Source organism: Bacillus rossius, chromosome 1 (genome assembly GCF_032445375.1).
Source record: "Bacillus rossius redtenbacheri isolate Brsri chromosome 1, Brsri_v3, whole genome shotgun sequence".
Lineage (NCBI taxonomy): Eukaryota > Metazoa > Arthropoda > Insecta > Phasmatodea > Bacillidae > Bacillus > Bacillus rossius.
This window is the reverse complement of record NC_086330.1, coordinates 306551908-306577578: the sequence shown is the minus strand read 5'-3', so window position 1 is coordinate 306577578 and position 25671 is coordinate 306551908. Positions and strand designations below refer to the sequence as shown.

The window sequence follows — 25671 nt, the reverse complement described above, 5'->3', positions numbered from 1 at the left end:
GAGGCACTCGAGGCATTTAGAGGTACTCACCTGGAACGTCGCCCGGCTCCAGTACGTACACGCTGGTGCTTGCCATGAGCACACCCTCCTCTGGGCCAGAGGGCTCGTCCAGGCCCTCCTGGGACACGGCTTGGGGCAATGGCAGGGGCTCAGAGCCGCACACAGCCGCCGAGCAGCTGCCTACAACCATCACACCGCAGTGTGTATAAATACCCATACAGCACATTTAGGAGAAGCATTGTTTCAACATTGCAATAGCAGCCCGTTTTTACTTACTATAAAACAGCATTACCTGTGGGATACAAGGAATCACTACTTGCATGAAATCTGAAACTTTGAAACAACATTACATTTAAAGAAGTATATAATGTTGTTGTGCAACATTGATGCTACTGATTGAGGTCTTTTGGACTTTGATTGAAAATAGAAATATTTCCAATTATGTGCAACACTATTACTACATTGTGATGTTTAAATAAATTATATGGTTACGTAATATTTACCTGGGGCATACACTAGTAATGACTTAACATAAAGCAGTATTAAATATTGGTTCCTCATGCATTTGTACCTGCAATTTAAATACATTTTTGGATAGGATTTAACATAGCAAGGTTATGCACATGTTTTCCGCCCGAAGATTAGCCTACCCTCCACCTCCCCTCCCAAATGTGAACCCTTTAGGTAGATTAGGAGGCACTTTCAGATCTGCTGAGACCAGAGCCATGAAACTCAATGGACTAAGCAGGCTTGGAAAAAATGTCCCCTCCACCCTGTTCAGCCCGTGCACCGCACAATGCTACTACAAGCTCTAGAACAGGGTTCTCAGGATAGCCAGTCTGACACATCACTCATCAACCAATTAGGAAGGCTTTACAGGATCCCCCTAACTCTTCAACAACTAAGCAAAGAACCAGGTAACCTTTCGGTCAGAACATATACATCACTATCATATGGTTACAGAGATCAAAACCTGATGAGCTATTTCACAGTCTGGATGACCAAAGTCCCCTGACTGAGCCCAATCCGGGAATGTAGGCTCTGTGCACCAGTTACTGCAATCATGACAGGCCTAACATGCCCTTCCCCATCTCTCCATACATAGCAGGTAACTAGGTGACCTTGTCAGGGCACCTCCATTACTATCATTCTCAGATCAACTGCACAGCCGACACACCCCTTTATTAGTCCATCCTGGTGCGAGCTCGAGTACCACAGGTCGGGGTGCCATCCAGAAGCCAACAGGCAACTAGCACCTCAACCAGCAGTCACTCAACCTCACATTCTTTGTGGGTATGTATTACAACAACAGGAGAATAGTCTATTGTAATATCTCAACAATGCAGCCTTATCATCATAGCCTAACAGAGAGCAATTAACTGAGTGGCTGGGATCATCAAAATATCAGCCACCCCCGACCACTCTATGACCTTCCTGGAAAACTCCCAGAAGAGAAATCAACTCTCTCTCTCCAAGCAACCATATTAACCAGGTTAAAATCACACCCGATCAGACCCACATGTAGTCTATGTTTCTCTCATAAATCCTCAACTTTGCAGTACATGATCTACATTGTCTTGTTGGTGACAGTATTTATAACCGGACTCTCTATTAGGTCAAACTGATTGAATCTAGCCTTAAAGTTGCCATGATCCGAGAGCAGCTGAACCGTGGCGTGCGTAAATTTATATGCTTTAACTGAAGTCGATCTTTCACACTTGGAAACACTGTGTAGGTGTTCCTCCCATTTTCAGAGGTGTCCCAGATCGCTGCCTCTCCTCCAAGGTTCTCTCTCTCTCAGTGACCTTGGGTCTTCTCAGGCCTGAGTTTACCAGCTGCTTTGAGAGCTTCAAGCTTGCATCTCTCAGCCACTAGCAGATCCAGCGGGATCTCACCCGCGAATACCTGTAGAACAGTGGTTCCCAACCAGTGGTCCGCGGACCATCAGTGGTCCGCGAGAGCTAAAATATGGTCCGTGAAAGATTTCAAACTTTGAATGAACGCGCGTCGGTGAACAAAAGCGAGCGCGGCGCGCAGGTGACCGGGGGAAGGGCAAGCAAATGACTAAACATTTTATATATAAAATAAAGCGATATGAAATTAAAAATTAAAATATTAAAAGAACTCTGGCCTCCCAAATTAAAAAGTGGAGCCAACCATAAAAATTTTTAAATTATGCTATCATAAAATTATGCTGTTTTAGGTTTTTCATGACGAAATAAAAACACCGTTAACTCTTTTAATGCCAAAGTCGGATAAATCACCACTTGCAGCGCACTCTACCGTTGTCGGTTTGACTCGCCCTACTATTGAGTTCCTTTTTCTCAAAATAGAGATCAGAGCTGTCACGCTTCTGTCTTCCTTCCCTGATAGAGAGCAGGGTTTTCATGCTGTTTTCGAACAGCATGTGAAACAGATTGGTACTGCATTTGTGCGCATTTCTTCGTTTTAAATTTAACTTTCCGTTGTGAGAAATTCAACTTTTATATTTAAAAAAGTTATCTTTTGATTCTTTCGTAAATTATAATTGTTAATTATTTTCTACATAAGTATGTGTTCCTGTTTATAAACATTTATTTTGCAAATATTTACAAACATTATATATTTCTGACAAACAAATTATTAATTTGCTTTATCAAAAAATAATACTTAAGCAGTTTCGTGGATATTATAAATTGCCAGTTATTCTTTATTGTTGTTTATTGTGGGTTGAAAATAATTAATGTAATAGTTGTAGTGATTATATTTTCCCACGAAATTCTTAGTGCCAAGAATATTACTTTGATAACCACGCCCTATTCACAAGCCAATCCATTAAAAATAATATAACTTTTTCACGAGAACTTTAAAATAAAATAAATTAGTTGAACTTGCAAATGCAAGGTTCAGGAAACAGACAATTAGAAAGCGTTGAAAATATTTTTAATTTTGAAGATAAACTTCTTGCTTTTATTTGATAACTAAAGTTATGGATTAGTCAAGTTGGCGAGGGAAATTATGGTGCGTTTGCAACATTGAAGGCACTCCTTGACGACAAGTATGCCATGTTTAGGGAAAGCATACAAAAAAAACAGCAAATGTCATTTGCAAATGTTGGTTGATGAATTCAACTGTTACTTCCCAGAATATAACAATACAAAAGCTAATGTGGACCAAAAACAGATACGCAACCCTTTTGGCACTAACGCTAGAGAAGTTGCAGAAGAAATCCAAGAAGAACTTATTGAATTACAAAATGACAGGAACTGTAAGGACGCTTTTGAATCTGATTCTTTGGAGACGTTTTGGTGTTAGAAAGCAATTTCATATACTAAAATTCGAGAAATCGCTTTGCGCTATCTTATGCTTTTCTCAACAACTTATTTATGCGAACAAAAATTTTCTGCATTACTGATCATTAAAAACAAATCCAGGAATCGACTGAAAGTAAGTGATGATATGCGTGTAGCTTTGAGCAAAAATATTACCCCAAGAATTCAAGATCTTGTAGAGATGATGCAAGCTCAAAAATATCATTGATGCAAACTGAAATGTGTACTAAAAATATATATTTTCAATCATAACACTGTTAATTAATGTTTATTTTGGTTTTTTAGATTGCTTATGTTAAACGTTTCGATTAATTTTGAACGATTAGGCTCAAAGTTTATTTTTAGATTGATACAGATTTTTTTTTAATCTTGTGGTCCCTGCTAATAATAATGAAATTAAAGTGGTCCCTGATCAAAAAAAGGTTGGGAACCACTGCTGTAGAACATCACTGGATACAGTGTGATAAGCCTTGGTCACTGCTAGAAGGAATGCACGCTGCATCAATGCAGTTTTCACCTCACATGCACTAGCCCAGACTGAGAGTACCATGCCACAATGCTGTATTTCATAACCGAGATGAACTCTCCTCTGTATAAAGACTAGACAATGTTTTCGTGGAAAGACTGCGATTGGTCGGTGACAATTCAAGGAGCCCCTGGAACAGCTCCAGTGCCTTCTCTGACACACTACAGAAAGCGAAAGTAGTATGTAAATGACGGTCCGAGATCAGGCGCCAGGCGGTGGATTGAGATTGTCGGTCCGCCATCTTGGATTGTGACGTCACGGCGGCCATCTTGGATTCTGACGTCACGGCGGCCATCTTGGATTCTGACGTCACGGCGGCCATATTGGATAAGCGTAACGGGACACAGCGTAACGGGACAAAGTGTAACGGGACACAGTGTAACGGGACATAACGTAACGGGACAAGTAGATCACGGCGGCCATCTTGGATCCGCCATTTTGGATGACGTCATTGTGTGTTCTCGAAAATTCCGGTGATGTGTTTTCCGCCATATTGGATGATGACGTCACCGTTGCAATTTTCGTTACGGCCGCCATCTTTAACTTTTTTATCCGATTTTAATGAATTTTTTTTTAAATTTATAAAACAAATTAAATAATAAAATTTTAATAAAATACTTATAAAAATTGTACTTTTTCGACACGGAGCTCGGAGTCCTCGGTTCGAACCCGACGAGGTCAAAAAAAATAAAAAATGGCGACCGATCCTTCCCCCTAGGTGACTGCAGGCAGACTGACTCCCACCACTTTTTTTCAAAGCATATATATCGTCACCTAGTATGACGTCATGTCCGCCATCTTGTCTTCGATGCTGGAGACCACCATCTTGTTTTCGGCCGCTAGAGTACGCTGACGCCATGTTAGTTTAACTCTTACCCGCTAGAGTGCAGTAATCATTTATTATTGCTGTGACACCCGCCATCTTGTCATTTGGCCGCCATCTTGAAAATCCGTAATTATTTAGCTAGAAATTCGGGAAAAGTTCCAAAATTCATTAAATAAATCACTCATTAATTTACATATTGATTCGATGGATTCCTGTCCTCGGTTCGATACCCGATCGATGCAATAATGTTTAATTTTATGAAAAAATAATAATTTCAATAAACCATGTTCAACATTCTTAAAGAGACTTTAAATCCTCTACTACCATCATCCTATAAGCCATCAAGACCAACATATCGGAAATTCGTTATTTTAATGCTAGAGATTCGGGAAAAAGTTCAAAATTCATTAAATAAATTTGTAATCTATATACTGATTGAATAGATCGACTAAGCTCCTTGGTTCGATCCCTGGATGATACAAAACAACTTTAATTTTAAAAAAGTACCACTAATGTGCAAGGTTTGAGAAAATAAAAACACCGCAAGTTCTATTAAAAAAAACTTTTATTACATACATACTACACTACTACAAGTACAAAAAAAATACACAGACAAATTACTAAAGCCTTGTGGATTTCTCGATTGAAACAGTCTTCTTACTATACAGACTAAGTCCTTTACATGACTTTAAATGTCTATTCAGTTTATCAGGTCGACATATTGGTACACCACAATTTGCACACAAAGCAGAATTATCGACTTCATTAAAAGGACAGTGATATATTTCATGTTGTTTTGCACTTCGAATAGTTGCTAATGTTTTGTTACAAAATATACAGCTTGATTCTGATGAATGTACAGCCAGTCTATTACAATTCCTGAGGTGTCGTTTTAATCTTCCATATTGTACAAACTTGCTTAAAAATCTGTTGCACTGATATTTAATGCGTTCAGAGTTATCACTACAATTGTGTATTACATAATCACGTAATTTCAAGTTTTTGATCTTCTCGCAGTACGTGCAGCCGGATGATGGAACACCGTTGGATGCACCTTCCTTCATCAATGCCACTGGAACTGTTGACAACCATTGTAACACTGCTGACATGTTAACTTCTGAAGCCGTTGAGGTCTGCTCTGCGGAAGATGTTGCACGCGTCGAAATCTCCTGCTGTGCTGAGAGAGCAGGTGTAGCTGTAGACGTCGATGTCATCGTGCTCTGCACTGATGATGGTAGACCTTCGATCCAGGTTGGTGTTGATACTGGTAATGATGCCATCGAGTTCTCAAGAATAGCTAGATACTGGTCTATTAATCAAGTCTAACTATCCGAGCCGTTCATCACCGCAGTCAGAGACAGACTGAAGTACATATCACCTGGGGTCTCACTTATATAGTCTCATTTGCTTGTTCAACACATGAGTCAAATCAATAACCATGTTCATTATACTTCTCGGAGCATTTTTTATAATGTAGATGTAAGCTATCAAGACGTGAAATTAGTTTTTTGCACTTATTGCACTGAAACAGTATTCTTTGAGCATTATTCTGACAGCTGCTTCTTTCATGTCTGCGCGCATTTGAAGTTCTAGTAAATGATGCACCACAATATTTGCATTGATGCGATGTATGCTCTTCATTAATTGAAGTCTGGAATGCAGATGGTGAAACTTCAGCTGATGATGGAACAGCACGTATCGTTGTCTCCTCTGCAGCAGGTATCGGGATCTTCACAGCTGTCGTCACCTCAGCCATTGAGCCCTCCGCTGCCATGGTCTCCTCTGCTAATGGTATCGGGATCTCCGACTCCATCATCGTTGCTGCCATCGAGGTCCCAGCTGCTGTCGGTAAACATTCTATTCCGCTCGACATAACTAAATCTCACGAAACTTAATGGAGAGAGCACGTCCGTACTGCACCGCGACCAGAGGTGAACTGCGGGTCCAGTCGTCCGAACCTCGCTTATATACCCGCGGTCTACTGGTATACCTCATGAGTCAAAATAATGTCTGTATTTAAAATTATTTTTTTATTAGGTACCTAAAAATTGTAGAAATAAAAAGCATACGAGTTCAAGTTTTACACATTTATTTATAAAGAGTACACAAATACATATTAGGTTAAGGAATCAAGCATTTTCACAAGCAAAGTCTTTAATGCCGCACGAACTGACACGTCGACTCCGGTTCCAACTGGTTCGTTGACTCCGGTTCCAACTGGTTCGCAGGCCACAGGATCAGGAACACAGGTTTCCAGCTGGTCATCTTCTGTGACGTTGACAACTCCGACAAGACATGGTCGATGACGTCTGTGACCACGTCTACGCCTGGGCTTTGGCTCAGTGCTAGTTGGGACAGATTCACTGCCTGAACTGCGACGACGAGACGCACACCGTTTGGACGTCTGCGTAGAAGCATCACAGGTCGCAACAGGTTGCAACACGTCCATGTTTGGTGTTGCACATGCAGACGAGGCGACAACCTCAGCGATGCTGGCAGGAAGGATTGTGTGTGGTCTCATGTGATAGATGGCACAGTTTCCAGGTTCGCAACAATCTACCAGCTGCTGGGTCGGTTCGTAGGACACAGGAAAGCGCGCAAACCGACAATGCTGAGCGCCTCCATCACAGGTTTCTGTATATGTACGTAGATACCCGGAATCCCAGTAGCTGTACTCGACACTGCTGAAGCTAGGTCTTGCGCTCACGTACACGTTAGCAGGATGAAACGTAAACATCTTCTTGCAGGTCGAACGACAACTGAAGGCACGTACGTATGTACGCCATTTATATATGCAGGCTCCTAATAACACTGTGTGTGCCATTTCTGCATTAACTGCGAGTTTGTACAGGCACAGACACGTTCAAACTTGTCACGTAGCTGCACGGCGTATATTGCACTAAGCTTGCGCAGGGAAGGACAGCCGTAGTCGGTCTGTATATCCACAATTTCAGCTGCTCCGACGTCACACAGTTCTCGTAGCCATTTCTTCTGTTCAGGTCCAGCGACGTAGATTATTTCGTTTTGCAGTAGTAAATCTTCAATAGTGTTTTTCACTTGGTGGTACGGAATTTTTCCTTCGTCCCACTCTAGTCCGTGATAATATTTACATAACCATTCATTCGACCGTTTACTTTTTTCGTCTAGTAGTTTCCACGGATACGGAGGTCGGAAGCTGCGGGTTCGAGTCTTGTCTCCAGAGGTGACGCTAATTTCCTTGAGCACGAATCCGTTTTGGCTCTGGAAACCTTGCAGGTTGCAGTACATCTTGTCGCTAGCAATGCTCGGTCGTAACTAAATTATCATAGAAAACGAAACGGTATTTATGTCAGAATTTTCACAAGTTTGTCTCGACAATTGTACGAAGCAAGCCGATCGTGAAGTATCAGACAAAAAGCATAGGTGTTTGGCGGAATATTTCCGCTAGTCGTTATCTCGATCCTACAGTCGATGATGTTTGAATTTATACGATCATCCTGTTTGGAAACGTCAAACACCATTAACGGTGCCTTGTTCTTGAAACTGTCGGGACTCAGTATCGGTGACTGTATCCGACCGTAGTAAGCTTGCTGAAACTTGGCATACATTTGATATGCTAGAAGAAATCTTCCACTTTCAAAATCCATGTTCATGTCAACGTACGGATAACTTTCGCTGTTTAAAAATATTTTTACATTACGTATTTGACAGTTATCGAATATGGAGCGACTTACTCCTGCATTAAGCTGTCTTCCGGTCTGAAGTCCGACGATGATGTATCTTGGTTTTTCCGTAGCGAAGCTGGACTTTACTATCCAATTGATACGCTGACTATGAGGCAAGCCAGGATAAGTTTCCAGGCTCCAGGATCGGAATGGCACATCGAAGTTCTTGCCATTTTCTATGTTCTTCAACATCTTGACTCGCTCAACGGTGCTCACTTGGATGTGGGGCAGCATCCACTCGATAGACTGAAGTGTTAGCGAAACATCTTGAGGGTTTTCAGCAGCGGCGACAATTGCATTAATGTGCGTGTTGGCTAGAAGCAGTACGAGCTCTTGTTTCGAAATATTGATTATATGCTTGTAGTCCTCAGCGAATCCGAGAAGCATGGACAGAGGAACACAAACTTCGAACTTTCCTTCGGCATAAACCGGAAGCTTATATTCATCCTCGAGAGCCCAACCGGCCATCTTTGCAGCAGACAGTTCATTTGGCGTGAGCGAAAGGTAATTTTTCATAGCAGATGTTATGCCTACATCTCTCGTCTGGTCTACCTCGACACCATTGAGTACATAAGTAATGCGCTCGATTAGGTGAAGAATACCATTGCAGGATATTGATGTCGTTGTCGGATGCGTACCATCCGCTTTTGTAAGCGTGCCTCTTATACGTAGAAATGACTGCGAAGGTAAAGTACAAATATCTTGGTGCTGTACAGCAATGCGTACTTCCGATGGTAGTGCGTACGGTCCGAGCAGGAAAGGCTGGTACTCGTGCAATTCCATTTTCGTAATGCTGTCATCAAAAATGACCGGATCTTCCACGTTGAGGATTTCGTCTTCCATATTTATTCGGCACTTGTCCAATACTGAGGAGATACTTTATGTTGTCAGGTGTTAACGCACCGATGTCTGGTAGAGAACTGTTTTTATTCACGACAATACGATTTCTTTTATAACTGTTCGGTGTTACGAACTTTATGCCCATCGCTTCAAGTGCAGACGTAATGTAATTTCTTCGTCTTGAAAATTCACCAATCGTCCTCGCTGGTCAACGATTCTGACGACGACTTCGTGTGCGCACTTCACGACGACTGGAACGTAAATGATACTTTGCGGTACTTCTACCAGTTTATATCCTGGCGGGACCATCGGCGAAAACTCGTGCAGCATGTTGCTTAGTCTTCCGTTGAGATACGTTCCACTTGCCAAATTACAGTTTATTCTTATGACATTCACAGGCAAAATGTTTACTGCGCGCGTAGATTCGTACGTTCTTCCTGTACCATACACCTTTGATTCGAATCCGAGCATCGTACCTATGGTCCCAGGTTTCGTAAAGTCTACATTTTCACTGCATGTTAGAATGCTTTTTTGAGTGTTTGGATTTCCACGCAGTTGAAAGTCTACATCCTGTGGTAACATATCCCTGATGTAATTTGCAATGTCATCTATTTCGTAAGAGCCAACAGGTAACCGTATTTCATGAGCGGTCCCATCGCTTTTCAGGAAGCATATCTTGCAGTTTTCCTCGTCGATGTTCGGTATGGCATTATACGTTTGAAAATCTACGAGTCCGATACACCATTCTCCGTCTAAATCCAGAGGCGGGAAATGAACCGCCCGCAGCTCAGATGCGTGACCTGTCAAGGTAAGTGTTATCGACATGACTAATAAATTATCGTCACTGCACAACCTTTAAGTAGCAATTTTTATTTGTCAGCTAATTTTTGTTTGTTAAAAAGCGAAGACACAAGTGTCCGCAGTTTGTTTGATTAGGCCTCTGTTCCGTTTCGTAATTGTAAAACATTGTAGTGGTCCGACCCAGGTACAACCTAAGTTCTGGCGGAGGGCGTAAATTACCGAAACTGTCGTAGTACTCGGCCATGTTTCCAGTCTTTACATAGGCCACCCAGTGCGTGCCGCGACCCGCCGACGTGTCTAAATTAATGATGGCACGTTCGTGCGTTTTTGGCTTGCTGGGCAAAGTGTCTCGCATAAACACGCCACGGAAATTTGGTATTTTAAGTTTGCGTGCGTACTTTATTAAATCTACGTTGGTGAGCGGTCGTTTCGGCAGGGAACTTAGGATTTTCTCTTTACTCGTTTCTTTTTCATGCCTCGGCCTGCCTTGTGCGGCCGTAGGTACAGTCCTGCGCCGTTTTTTTTACCGATGGCAATGGCTTCCATGCTTGAATTATGTCTACGTGCTTCCTCCAACTGCTTGCGCTCATTCTTCGAAGTGTTGACTGCCCGCACTATACCGCTCGTTGCACCGATGAGGCCGCCGAGAACACCCAATGCAGGCAAAAGCAAAGGAAGAAATCCTCCTATAATCTTCTTGTCGAGAGTCTGTAATTTTTGCTTGGCTTTTTGCACACCTGCACCGATCTTGCGTTTGGTCTTGCGCGAGTTAGTCTTTGACTTGATGGAGCCGGCTCGACGAGCGCCCAGTCCTAATTTCGTCTTTGCCTTCATGATCTTAGATACGCCCCACGCTGCGATTTTCTCTCCTAGTCCCGCGTTCGACGATTTACTTATATCTTCGGCTTCCTGTGCCAATGTCTCGTCGGCCCGGTGCCTGGATTCCAGATCCTTGCTTAATGAATATGCGATATCGTGCTGCTTGCACTTTTCGTCGAGAGAATTAATGCCCACGTCACCGCGAGCTAACCTTTTCGCTAGTTTAGTGCCGGGGCCGCAGAATCTGTAGCCGGGAATGTGTAGCTCGAATGGTAGGTTGTTTATCAGCGAGTTTACGAGTCCCGCACCGATGTGTTTTTTGTTCTTACCTCTTCGAGTCATTACGCACAACTGACCAGAAAGTATAAATGTGTTTGATTTTATACAATTACTTTAGTACAATGCAGGTCGTCAAGCAAGACGTGTGTTTGCCCGTGCGCATTACGCAAGACGATATATTTAGTGCGCGTGAATCACGACATGGCTTACTGTTGCCTTCTGCTGTACGATGCATAATGGCGGGTCCGTCCAACTGTGGCAAGACGTGTGTTTTACTGAGTTTACTGGAGGAACCAAATGGTCTTCGGTTCGAGAACGTTTACTTGTATTCCAAGTCGTTGCAACAGCCAAAGTACCAGCGCCTAGCAACTGTTCTACGATCTGTGGATGGTCTGGAGTATTTTCCGTTTAGCGATAATACCGATGTTGCACCTCCAAGCGAAGCAAAAGCCAATTCCGTGTTTGTTTTCGACGATGTAATGTGCGAGAAACAAGGCATAATACAAGAGTACTTTTCCATGGGCAGACACGCCAAGGTAGACTGCGTTTACCTGTGTCAGACGTACAGTCGTATTCCAAAACATCTCCTACGAGACAACGCAAATGTCATAGTTTTGTTTCGCATGGACGAACTTAATTTACGCCACGCTTATGATGATCACGTAAACACCGACATGACATTCCAGGAATTCAAAGACATGTGCTCCTTGTGTTGGAAAGAAGAACACGGATTCCTAGTTATAGTCAAAGACTGGCCTCTATATAAGGGCAGGTACAGACGAGGTTTCGATCAGTTTATCACCAAACATGAGTCATAGCATTTCGAAATTCGGTCGTAGCAGTCGAGACTTACGTACTGCTCTCAAGTCTCATGACGACGTTATCCGCAAATACATTTCGCTACTGGCTCAAAAAGTAGACGGGGTGAAAAAGGAATTTCTTGAGTACCTTGTAGCCATAGACCAGCGCGTGGAAGCTTCGGATTCTCGCATTCGCGACATGATCGAAGTATCGAATGCACAAAGACGTGACGATCTGAGGACTTTTCAAAGTAGTCTGAAAGCATCACTATCTCAATCGTCAACAAATTCAGATTTGGCCAAACACAAGAAAGAAGTTTCTGCGAACGAATAAAAAAGTATATAAGGAGGTCTTGCAATAAGTTTTCAGCCAGTACAATGTCGGACCTGGCCAGTGACCTTCATCGAGCTATACAGTCTGTTCGTGAAAAATATTTACTTGCTAGACGAACCAGACTTGCACGTGAGATGGAAAATGAGGAGATATTTAAACCAATCACTAGTCGCCTCGACGAACTTAAAAACAAGGAAGAACCAGCCTTCATTGTGAAGACAGAAGTTGAAGATGAAATGCCGACTGTAAAGAAGAGAAAGTATGAACCAGATCGAGAAGAAGAGGACTTAACAAGTACAGAGTCCATGCACAAGAAAAAAATACCGAAAAAGGGACATCAAGTTAATGCAATGGTCCGACCATACCTGACATCGTTTACGAGCCGGAATAATGACACGACCTACGGAGTGTACAGAAAACATAATAAGTGGTTCCTCGGTGCTAAAGAAATAGACTTTCTACCAGGAAACATCGTGCGCGTAGAAGAGTTCAAAACGCGCGGGACTCCGGGTCTGTACGAATTGCTGTTTCGCAGGGAACCTAAAGGATATTCTCACAACGACTTACAAGAGTACAAAAAACTGCTAGAGCTAACCAATGCACATTTTCGCGATAACGATCCAGATAGTGGTGTATATAAAGATGTAGATCATGAAAAAATGGACATTCTCGCTAATCTCTTCAGTGAACTAACAATACACGGAGAAGGTTTAAAAAGGCTAGAAAGTGGTCAGACATTTGACTATGTATATTGGGACGACCCTAATGAATTAGTTGATCGCCTTAGAATTCTACATGCTTCGCTTAGTGTAGGAAACTATTCGCACATCAACGAAATAGTCTCCATACTTGAAGAACTGAAGGAAGCCGGCTACATACAATGAGTCGAACCGGAATCGCTCGCGAACTTCATGCTCCTGCTAGACGAAAATACCTTCGTCGCAAAGTCATAGTTCGTGGAATTGATGATTTATTCCAGGCGGACCTTGTTGAGATGGTACCGTATTCCCGATTGAATAAAGGTTTCAAGTACATGTTGACAGTCATCGATGTTTATAGCAAGTTCGCTTGGGCTAGACCTGTAAAATCAAAGACTGCAACTGACGTAACCAAGGCCATGAACAATATTTTGCGTGATGGACGTGTACCGTCGCACCTGCAAACGGACCTCGGGAAAGAATTCTACAATGCAACCTCCAAGGCTTTGATGAAGAAGTATGGCATCAAACACTACTCTACATTTAGTAACATCAAGGCCTCCGTTATCGAAAGGTTTAACAGAACTTTGCGTTCCAAGATGTGGCGACAGTTCACGGCTAACGGAAATTACAAATGGCTTGACATCTTGTCGAAACTAATAAGCGAGTATAATTCCACTGTGCATTCTACCACGAAAATGAAGCCAAAGGACGTAACGGACAATCGCCTGCTTCAAACAGTGTTTTCCAACACGAAGAAGAAAGATCCACGAAAGCGTAAAGCTAACGTCGGTGACATTGTGCGAATCTCCAAGCAGAAAGGTATCTTCGAGAAAGGTTTCACTGCAAACTGGAGTCCCGAACTTTTCCGTGTGACACATGTTCGTGAATCAGAGCCTAGGACCTACTACCTCGAAGATTTGGACCACAAACCTATCCATGGAGGCTTCTATGCCGAAGAGATTCAGCCTACGTTGTATCCCGATACGTACTTGGTGGAGAAGATTATAAAACGAAGAAATGGACGGTCCTACGTCAAGTGGTGGGGCTTTCCACCTCGCTTTAATTCGTGGGTGGCAGATGCAGATGTCGAGAAATCCACAAAACTTTAGTAATTTGTCTGTGTATTTTTTTGTACTTGTAGTAGTGTAGTATGTATGTAATAAAAGTTTTTTTTATAGAACTTGCGGTGTTTTTATTTTCTCAAACCTTGCACATTAGTGGTACTTTTTTAAAATTAAAGTTGTTTTGTATCATCCAGGGATCGAACCAAGGAGCTTAGTCGATCTATTCAATCAGTATATAGATTACAAATTCATTTAATGAATTTTGAACTTTTTCCCGAATCTCTAGCATTAAAATAACGAATTTCCGATATGTTGGTCTTGATGGCTTATAGGATGATGGTAGTAGAGGATTTAAAGTCTCTTTAAGAATGTTGAACATGGTTTATTGAAATTATTATTTTTTCATAAAATAAAACATTATTGCATCGATCGGGTATCGAACCGAGGACAGGAATCCATCGAATCAATATGTAAATTAATGAGTGATTTATTTAATGAATTTTGGAACTTTTCCCGAATTTCTAGCTAAATAATTACGGATTTTCAAGATGGCGGCCAAATGACAAGATGGCGGGTGTCACAGCAATAATAAATGATTACTGCACTCTAGCGGGTAAGAGTTAAACTAACATGGCGTCAGCGTACTCTAGCGGCCGAAAACAAGATGGTGGTCTCCAGCATCGAAGACAAGATGGCGGACATGACGTCATACTAGGTGACGATATATATGCTTTGAAAAAAAGTGGTGGGAGTCAGTCTGCCTGCAGTCACCTAGGGGGAAGGATCGGTCGCCATTTTTTATTTTTTTTGACCTCGTCGGGTTCGAACCGAGGACTCCGAGCTCCGTGTCGAAAAAGTACAATTTTTATAAGTATTTTATTAAAATTTTATTATTTAATTTGTTTTATAAATTTAAAAAAAAATTCATTAAAATCGGATAAAAAAGTTAAAGATGGCGGCCGTAACGAAAATTGCAACGGTGACGTCATCATCCAATATGGCGGAAAACACATCACCGGAATTTTCGAGAACACACAATGACGTCATCCAAAATGGCGGATCCAAGATGGCCGCCGTGATCTACTTGTCCCGTTACGTTATGTCCCGTTACACTGTGTCCCGTTACACTGTGTCCCGTTACGCTGTGTCCCGTTACGCTTATCCAATATGGCCGCCGTGACGTCAGAATCCAAGATGGCCGCCGTGACGTCAGAATCCAAGATGGCCGCCGTGACGTCACAATCCAAGATGGCGGACCGACAATCTCAATCCACCGCCTGGCGCCTGATCTCGGACCGTCATTTACATACTACTAGCGAAGGAAAAAGATTCGGTCACCAAGGAAGAATCCCGGGTATTTGAAGATGGTTACCAAATCCAGGCGGTCACCCGCAAGGGTCACTCATGGATAGTGAACACAAGCTATCTTGACACAGCCCTTCAGCTTCATGCACTTGGACTTGCCAGAAGAAAACCGAAGCTTCATCGACGATGTCGCTAAAGTTGTGATTCACTGGGTTATAATCTCACACCGTTTCTCTAGATAAGCAGGTGATTTACCAGGATAGCCAAAATTGCACAACCTTCGTGCAGCTTAGTCCGAAGAAATCTCAAAAAAAGGATGTTCCAGAGCAATAACTGAGCATGGAGCCCTGGGGGTAGCCCATGAGTAAGTTCTATTTGACTTTCGCACTCCGAAGTTCCACTACACCTCTGCGGTCGCGAAAGTAATCCATCACCAGGACAAAAAGTTCCGAGGACACTTTAGTTCACACAACCAGCTGAGAATTCCTGGCCACCAGGCTCTGTAAAATGCACCAGTGATATCCAAAAAAAAAAAAAAAACTTTCCACCAGATATTTTTCCTGAGCATCATCCACACATCTGAGGAGATAGTGAAGGTCTATCTCAGTTTCAAGACCCGACCAGAAGCTGTACTGAGGGACATGTAATCACCAATTAGCTTGAAGATGCTGGGCCGTGTATTCATTAACTTTTCCAGAGAATTTATCTAGAACCGGAAGGAGAGTGAGAGGGCGGTAAGATTTCACCATGGTTGGTACTTTCCGTCACCTTTATAGAGGGTCCTATTTCTAGATCTTTGGACAGTAACCCTCTTCAAGGGCTTTGCTGCAGTAAACCTGCTTTAGCACCTCAGCGGTGATCTTATCGTGACCTGGGGCTTTCTTGGTTAAAATATTATATACTTACAATGTCCATAAGCTCCTCCTTTACAAAGAGCTGAATTTCCTCCACATTGTATGGTATTGTCACGGTCAGGGGCGTAGCCAGGGGGGGGGGGGTTGGGGTTCAACCCCCCCCCCCCTAGCTCCAAATCATTAATTAATTTCTTATTCATCACTCAAACAAATTTCATATCAAAATTAATAAAAATTTTACCATTACAATATTTAAATTTAAGTACCGAAAACTGCTAAAATAGCACTATTTTACACCTTAAAATACAAATTTTCCCAGGGGAGGACCCCCGGACCCCCCCGCTGTAATATGGGGGGGGGGGGGGGGGGAGGGTGGCATGCTTCTTAACACCCCCCATACACAAATCCTGGCTACGCCACTGGTCACGGTTAACCTTTTGTGTACAAGCTGAGGCTTTTCCCCGACAAGAGTCATCAAGAAGGATCACGGTGGCTAGAGGGAGTGACCATTCTTCCAATTCTGTAGGTTTATATTTGTGACATAATAAATAAATACTAAAATGTATTTGCAACATGTGTTGAACATAAAAATTTCTGACAAGCTAGACTCACCGTACTCATACGTACTTGTAAAACATATTTATTTATTTAATTTGTCTTGGTATCCTGTGCCTGTGGCTTTGCCTAGTAAGAATGTAAAAGAAAAGGAGGGAGGGGGGAGAGATTCTCACTTGAACCATCTTGGGGCCTGTTTTTGGCATCAAGAAGGTAGTAAAAATATATCTGTATCTGTTCTTTAAGTCTATTCCTACTTAGGCAAGCATGATTAAACTCAATATCACACATAGTATCCTGAGTGAAATGAAAATTGCCTACGTTTGAGGTAATAAAAAAAATACTAGGGTCACGACTAACACACAACCTTATAACAAGCATAGAAGTAAGAGTAAAAACAGATTTTCCTTGATAATATTTTTATTAAAGAGTTGATTTTTGTACTAATGGAACAAATACCTCTTTCATTGCGGAAGTGAGGACCCGATAGACTTATAAGGGAAATAAACAGGAGCTAGAAGTCGCCATCGTGATTTCGACATATTTTAAGGCAAAACTATTTTCTATTGTTTTAACTTCAAAATTTCTCTTCTTTAAAGCATAGAGTATAATTAAATAGAATTCCAGATTATAATAGTGATCGGCCGCTACAAATAGATTCCCCTGTGAAGTAGTTGGGATTTAGAATTAGGAAAGGACAACTGTAATAATAATAATAATGTCAGTAGGCAATATGCTATGAACTTTTCAAAACTCTTAGTGTGTGCTCTGTACTCTAACAAAGGCCAATTTCAATATTAAAAGATGAAAAATGATGAAGGCATAAAATCTGTATAAACCAATATAGCGTGTTTTGGTTCCTATATTTGTTTCTCTAAAAGGGGTCTAGTTTTAATGGCAATTTTGTATAAAATGGCATGCCCAACATCCTTGTGCAGAGCTGTACACACATAGAAAGGATGATAGAGACTTACCTTTGCACACGACGATGTCACACTGGAAGTGCACCTCGCTGCTCTCTGAGAAGCGGAACATGGAACGCAGGGTCGCATCTGCCACGCCCAGCTTGCGGTCGAACTTGAACTGCGAGATGATCCTCGCGTCGGTGGGGCATCTGCAGCGACAACACGCAGCCGTCAACACTCGGCTATACCGCCATATTGAATACAACCTTTTTAACTGATCCCTAATACATATTGCACACACGGAGAAGTGTTAAGTTTGTGTTTTTAAAAAAAGGGGGGGGGGGGGAGAGATCTTGGACCCTCGAGATAATAAATATCATAACTTTGTGACCTTCCATCTGCTATAAAATTTTACAATTTTACTTGGAATATACAAAATGGTGACTTTTTTGTGTGAAGTGCCGAGAGCCAAGCATTCAGTCATGGAAGGCGTAGACTGTGCAGATGGCACTCGAGACATAGACATATTCTATGCCTCGGTATAGGCTATGCAGATAGAACCCGAGGCAAGCATAGAGTCGTGGGCGGCGTAGACTGTGCAGATAGCGCCCGAGGCAATCATAGAGCTGTGGGCGGCGTAAACTTTGCAGATGGCCCCCGAGGCAAGCATAGAGTCGTGGGCGGCGTAGACTGTGCAGATAGCGCCCGAGGCAATCATAGAGCTGTGGGCGGCGTAAACTTTGCAAATGGCCCCCGAGGCAAGCATAGAGTCGTGGGCGGCGTTGACTGTGCAGATAGCGCCCGAAGCAATCATAGAGTCGTGGGCGGCGTTAACTATGCATATAGCGCCCGAGGCAATCATAGAGTCGTGGGCGGCGTTGACTGTGGAGCTGGCGCTCGAAGCAAAGTCTAGGGAGCCTCCGACACGCGGGCCGCTGACTCGAGGCCAACCGGCCTCTCCATACCTCCCCCTCAGTCCGTCAACTGCTTACTGCACATCGCACATAAAATAAAAAGCACTTTCAAAAATATTTGTTTCAAATCAATTTTCCAACTTTTTTTTGTTATCATAATTTAGGTTTTCCCGTGGTTTTTCGGAATCACTGCAGGCAAATGCTCAAAAGGTTTCTTGCAATAGTCTTGGCCGAATACTTCCCCAACATCCCTGCACTAAGTTCGTTACGTGTGTCCGTTCTAATAAACATTTTGTTCGCCAGATGTAATGCTTTAGGCTTTCAAATTTTATGACTTTTCAGGAACATTCTGTAAACTTATCGCATAAAGCATGCGTTTGAAATATTCGAGAACATAAACCCCAGAATATTCAAAAAGGATTGATTAAACATTTCCACATATTTTATGGAGCTAAAATGTTAAGATTATTTGGTATTCAATGCGACGAGTTTCCCGAAAACTCTCAATAATGGCATGACCGTGAGCTCAATATTGGCCCAGTGTAGTTGTACTGCTAGTGAAAACTCCCGTGAATATAACATACCCCTTTTCTCCTATAAGATAAGCACTAAAAAAGTGTATTCGCCTATTGCAGTGAGCAGTTATAAAAAAAATATTCCAGACAAAATATCTTGTAATATAAAGAAGATTTAAAACAATTTTCAACTTGCTAGATATTGTGTCTACCATGAGAGTAATAAATTTTAATTTTTGCCATATCATATTGGTAACCCCTGCAAAGGATGTGGTCGTATAAGAAAATTTTCAGGGAAAAAAATATTTAAGATGTTTACAGTTAGTTTTGAACGTATTTACGTAGTTTATTCTGTTCCCAGCTTTTGATCTTTAACTCATATTTTTCCACCACTTGAGCTAATGTTGGGTCTGGGTGTTATTAATAAAACCACTCAAACAAATGATGTTGGTACTACTCTTAGAAGGTAAAATAATTAAGTATAAATGGGAATAATTATTTTTATTCTACGGGAGTTATAGTGATCTGTATGTATTTAAAAAAAAAAAAAAAACCTTGGTATGATTTAGCTCATTAGCGAATCCTACCGTGATTTCGCATCTCTATATTTAAAGTACGAGTCTGGAAGTAATTTGTGCAAAATCACGGCAGTTATCGTGTTCATAAAAATATATATTATATATAAACTTCTATATGACGCTAGTTTCCGGAGGTCGCACTAGGGTAACGGCTGCAACTGGTAGTCTTTGCTGGAGACACGGTTCTGCTCGTGCGACAACAGCACAGAGGAGGGTGTAGCAACGCGGGCTAAGCTGTACGTCACGTGCCACGGGCCTACAGGTGGACCCAGCCCTGACGCTATAGCTTCGCGGCTTCAGAGACGGTGACGCAGGCAGGAGTGTGGCAGTTTGACGTCTCCGGTGATCAGCACACGCGCGCAGGGCGAGGGCCCGGCGACAGGAGGTTCGCACAAGGAACACACGCCGCAGCGATACCCCCGCAGTCGCCCTGCCCCCTGCCGCTAGTGTCGGCGCCAACCCGCTATCTGGCATGACAGTCACCGACAGTGTGCTGCAACCACGCTCAGTCAGGCACGATGACTTGGCAGATTACATTTCAGGCTACCAAGAGTGTAAAATATAAAGCGAATACAAAATAAATATACTATTTCTACCAAATGACTGGAAATGTTACGGTATGTCCTATTTACCTAATGTTATGTACTATATATTCTTACACAACTTTTTTATTAGACCTTGGATAGGAACTAAGTAAAACCACAGTTCAAGAATTTTAGTTTATTTACTTTGTAAAAAAAAAATGAATTTTGTAATTCAAAATGTAACCAATGAAAACTGTTTGTTTTATTTTTATGGCCATCGAACTTTGCACACTTTATAATTTCTTTAAATAGCTACAGTACGTGAAACAAAACGAACACTGGTTTGAGTATAATGTGCACAGATGCAAAACAAAAAAGATGCCTGGTAGGTTTATTTGTGTAGTGAAAAAGTAAGTCTAGATGCCGCAGGTTCACTGAAGGCGAGCCACTGGGAGGCACGGGCTGGAGGCCACTCACCCCTTGTCGTCGATGAGGTTGACGCTGCTGTTTCTCTTGTCGAAGGCGAAGCACGACTTCACCCTGATGCCGTAAGTGCCTGCGAGAACAACAACACGTCACTTCACTGCCGCGAGCTGGCTTTGCCGCCGAAAGTGAGGAAGGCAATATTTCTCAAACAGCTTCAACAAGTCAGGAATAAGCTTCTTTGAGGCCTTCAGTATAAACAGGTAAATTGAAAAATTACTATTTTCTAAGTTCATACCCAAAATATTTCTTAAAGCTCAGCTCCAACTCATCAGTTGAGTTATTGTATTATTATGTCATTATCTACAACTACGGCAGTTTCTACGGATGTTCCGAAAAAATAAGCATTGCATTTTAAAAATTTTTTAGTACATTTTATAGGCAGGCATTCCTATATATGGCATACGTTATGTGCTAGTAATAAAATTAAGAAAAATTTTAATAATTTATAAAGCCTGTTTTTGCTTGACTGAGCGTTGTGGTCACGCAGCAATAGTCATTTCCTTAGTTTCCACAACTGGGGAATGTCTACATGTTGATTTATACAGTCCCATTTTGGAAATATTTCTTCATTAATAATATGGACTCTGCAAATAACTTAAAACATGATGGGAGATCCCAGCAGAAGGCGTCTACCGTCCATGAATGTACGTTGGACACAATGAGAGCGCAAGGAGCATAGAGGACAACAGACCTTTCACTTCCAGATTGAAGTATATTCCTTACTTTTTCTCAGCAATCTGCCGACAGCATAGGGATGAGATCATAAATTTCATAAAATTAATTTGTTTCAAGATAACCCTCTTTGAATTCCAAAATCGCAACATATTTACTCAAATGCCCATTCAATACAAAACCCACATATGAACTTATTTTAGAGTGGTAGCTATAAATACCTCAAATTGGTGCCTACAATTTTTTAATAATTTGTTTCTTTATAGAATCTACTGTTACATTCAAACACACATGTTCATACAAATAATCAACATATATGTTTGTATCTGAACATAATTTTTACAGAGGTGCATTGTAACAATTATATATTAGACGCTACGCTTTATTTAATAGTTATGTATCATATTAATAATCTTAAAAAACATTGGCCAGACATGCGCAAAACCCAAAGTTAATCGACAAAGGCCTACAAAGAAACACTGGCTGATGCACCCCCTTCTTTCAACAATTTATTTATTTTTTTCAACAAAAAAAGTCGTAAAAGTCAATTTTTTTAAATTTAGAAAACAAAGTCAGAGTTGGTTTTAAGTAACATCATTAAAAAAATTATATATCAACTATGAACATGAATGACGCTCTGGTATTGGTATACGCAGAATAGTTATTTTACAATAACAGCAGTGAAGTGCGTATCTAGAGATTATCTAGAGAGTAGCCTGACTAGAGGAAGCATGCCGGTTCTGGACTGGCACACAAGCTCCACCTGGGCTGCTACTAGCATGTACTGACCGTCGGGACGGGAGATCTCAGCGCGCAGCGTGTAGGCGTGGCTCTTGAGCGCCTCTTGCACGCGCTTGCCCTTGTCTAGCAGCTTCAGCGACACCAGCGACGTCTCGTTGTTGGCGTTCTTGAAGCCCGCCTTGCCGCACGTGATGACGTAGAACTTGTCGTCGGCCAGCTCCAAGGTGCGGTGCAGACGCACGGCTATCGGCAGCGACCGGTCGCCTGTCCTCTGTGGGCACACAGCACGCACGTTGTGGCGTGGCCGCTTGGTCAGACCTTGTCAGCACACGCGTGCTGATGGGAACAGCTGGAGCTTGAATCTCCAGCCATCATCTGCATATCAAGTGGCACGGAGAACAAGCTAATCATGGATGGGCATATAATCAAAAAGTACACAAGTGAGGGATGAATAGGATCATGCCTCAAGTCCGAGTGGGCATGGTCAAATGTACCAAGATGCCGAAGAAGGTAGAAAATGACGAGAAAATTAATGTACTCGTACCATGGAGCTTCGAAACGTATCCTGGTTTGCACATCAACTGGATTGTAAAGCCAGCTTCTCTACATAAAAACCAAGATACATAATCGCAGGGCTTCAGACTGGAGTTAGCTGCTCGGTATTTTAATAACTGTCCAATATGTAATGAGAAAAAAAATTTAAACACTGAAAGCTACCCATACATGAATATGGACCTGGAATTTGAAAAAAGGAAAATTTATTCTTGCATAACATATGAATGCTAAGTTCCAGCAAGCATACTATGACGACAGTCTCTGATACCGAGTTCAAAGAAACAAAGCTCTGCTAATTGTCTTTAATGTTTTCAAACAGGATTATCGAATAAAATCAAAAAATATCGACTTTAGGATCGAACCATTGACATGTGGGAATATTCCTGCCAACACTTAAGCCTTCTATCTAATACTTTACGATCGACTTGCATCTTACAATTGTTGGGACAAGATTATAAGAATTATCTCATAAATACTTAGTGTGGGTGAAATTAATTTAGTTAAAACCAAGAATTGCAGTGTTCTCCAAGATTTTCAGAGCAAAAATAGTTTCGTGCTGAAAGAAATTACAGTCACTTGTGAAGACAATGGCAGGACTTAAACAGCACCTTCCAGCCTCTGTATTCCTGAACACAATTGGACGAAAAAAAGCAAAAGGGACTAACGATTGTCTAACAAAGTACTACTATACTTGGAATACGACGAAGGGAAAGTTTCATACCGCTAAGTAAAAAAAAAAATTACTATTGCATAACTTGTACGAAGGTAGAATACAATTGCTCTTCCCTGCGCAAGCTTATAACTATGTCTGGTGAGAATCAGCCTGTTTACGAAAAGTTTGAATACGAATGGACCTGCTTTACGTACAACTGACAGCTATTGCGGAATTAGTTATTCGAGTGCAAGGAGATTTGTCTGCACCTGTACGTTCCTGCTGTATAAATTGTTACGAGTGGGGACAACAGGTTCGCAAGGGCAGCCCAATTAATTTTATGCAGTTTCATCTGTTACTAATATTTACATTACTGATTAAATTACCAGACTTAATGTCTGTTCACAAATCACTACGTATCTGTCCAGTCCACAGTTCGCACTCCTCACTGTAGCTAGGCTCAACACCACCTGTACACACACACACAGTCTCGCGCCACTCGGTCACATACGCAAGGTCCCGTCACTCCGCGTCGCGCCGCTCACCGAACTCACACTTCATTCCACTCGCCTGTTGGAACTCCCGCGGAGACCGGCGTCACCGCTTTCATACCCATTGGCCATCTTTCTGAAACTGTCTGGAGTGGTTGTGACAGCGCCGAGGAAGGAGTGCGCGGAAACACGGTGACGGGGGGGGGGGGGGGGGGGTATGAGGCCGGGTCGCTCTTTCACAGCTTCCTTAATGACCTCTCCGTTAGTACTCGAGCTGTATTCACTGGGTTGCTGATAAAGTCTTAGGGCTCAGGACACAGCCAACTGTCTGGTTAGCTGAGAGAGGTACAGTGCTGAGGCGGTGACTATGCTGGGTTGGTGGCCCCAGTCGCTGATGATTGCCGAAGCACTAACACCTTCCCGATCAAACAAGAGGGAGTGATCCCTAATAGTTCTGTTTAAATTATGCTCTGGAATGTAATAAATCAAACTGGAAGTTTCTCCCACCCTACCCTAATAGGGCGCATATGTGGGAGGGGAACGTGAGAATGCCGGCCGTAGGTCGGAATAATCTGTCTTCGCATGGCATGAACAAGAGCATCGCGGATATTTTTGTGGCGGGCTAAACGAAGAGTCTGGCTATAATTGCACTGGTGGCTAGTCTAGATGTTCTTGGAACTCTGCAGAAGCTTCTGGGTAGAAGACTAAGTGCACGAGCCGCTCAATGTCAGCTTCGAATTCTTGGAAGGTTTCCGGGCAGAGCTGTTGACGTGTCCTGAGGGCCGTTATATACACCTTGCCCATGTGTCGGTCGCCATACCTCAGCTCAAGAGCTTATACTAGTACAACACAGTCCTTCTGCTCCGGAACTGGTATGGTCTGAGCCAGCTCGAGCGGAGATCCTCGCAGGGCCAGTAAAAGTGCTGTAGCCTTCTCTTCCTCGCCCCAGCCATGCACTTCAGCAGCTGTCTCAATCTGTCGCCTGTAGACAGCTCACGACGATTGGCCATCAAAGGTGGGTGGCTTGAATTTTGGATGGATGTTTACAGCGACTTCCACCTTTACTTCCCTGGAAGAACTCCTCCATTTCTTAGCAACTATATTCCTTGATCATTCGTCGGCATTCTTTAGTTACAGCTACCACTCGCTGTTCGATGGCCTGCTCGAGTTGAGCTAGCTGTTGCACCATCAGTTCTTCATGTTCGACTAGATTCTACTTTAAGCACTGCACCTTGCCTGAGAGTCTTCCATCTTCTTCATCATTTCTTCTTGAGCAGTCACCAGCTCACTCCGCGTGTCTTCTTGTCTTCAATTTCGCTCTTCAAGACATTCTTCATCTCTTCTTGGCAGTTCTTCATTAATTCTACACCTTTTCTTGGCTTATTATTAATTTTTTTTGCCACTCTTCAGCCCCCTGATTTCATCCTTCATTTCGGCCAAGAAAGCCATTATGTTCTCAAGTTCGTCGGCCGACATCTTCCTTGTCCACTTTTACTATCGGTCTATTACTATCACTACTGTCCTGTGAACTACACTATAATTTTACCAACGAGTTAGCCTAAACTTATATTAAAAATTAACAATAACTTCACTACAACTACACTCAATAACTAATTACAGTTGCTAACACTAATTTAAATCTATAACATCTCAATTATAGTGATTTATTTTAACTTTCTATAATTATTTTTTAATTCTCTATTAATTATTTGTAAATAATTTAATTAGGGCTATTCCATTTCTAACACCAAAATGTTACTCTTACACCAAAATGTTAATCTTATTTCTCTGCAAACTCCGAACATACGTGCCAGTTTATTCTTGAATGAATGACACCGTTAACATGCTTTTATTTTTTCAAAGGACAAAAAAATCAAACGATTATACACAAACATTTTTCTTGTCATCATATACGCCCC

At 42.1% G+C, this 25671-nt stretch overlaps 1 protein-coding gene across 1 annotated transcript in view; it reads right to left on the bottom strand.

Moving 5' to 3' along the window:
• The window catches only part of LOC134527866 (cuticlin-4), a 139882-nt gene that overhangs the window by 10515 nt on the left and 103696 nt on the right, over window positions 1-25671 (bottom strand). The window contains exons 4-7 of the mRNA XM_063360847.1: window positions 22103-22325; window positions 20633-20711; window positions 17694-17833; window positions 31-180 (exon numbers count right to left, since the gene is read on the bottom strand). Of these exons, the coding sequence (XP_063216917.1) occupies window positions 31-180; window positions 17694-17833; window positions 20633-20711; window positions 22103-22325 (592 nt within the window). The remainder of the gene's footprint in view (window positions 1-30; window positions 181-17693; window positions 17834-20632; window positions 20712-22102; window positions 22326-25671) is intronic.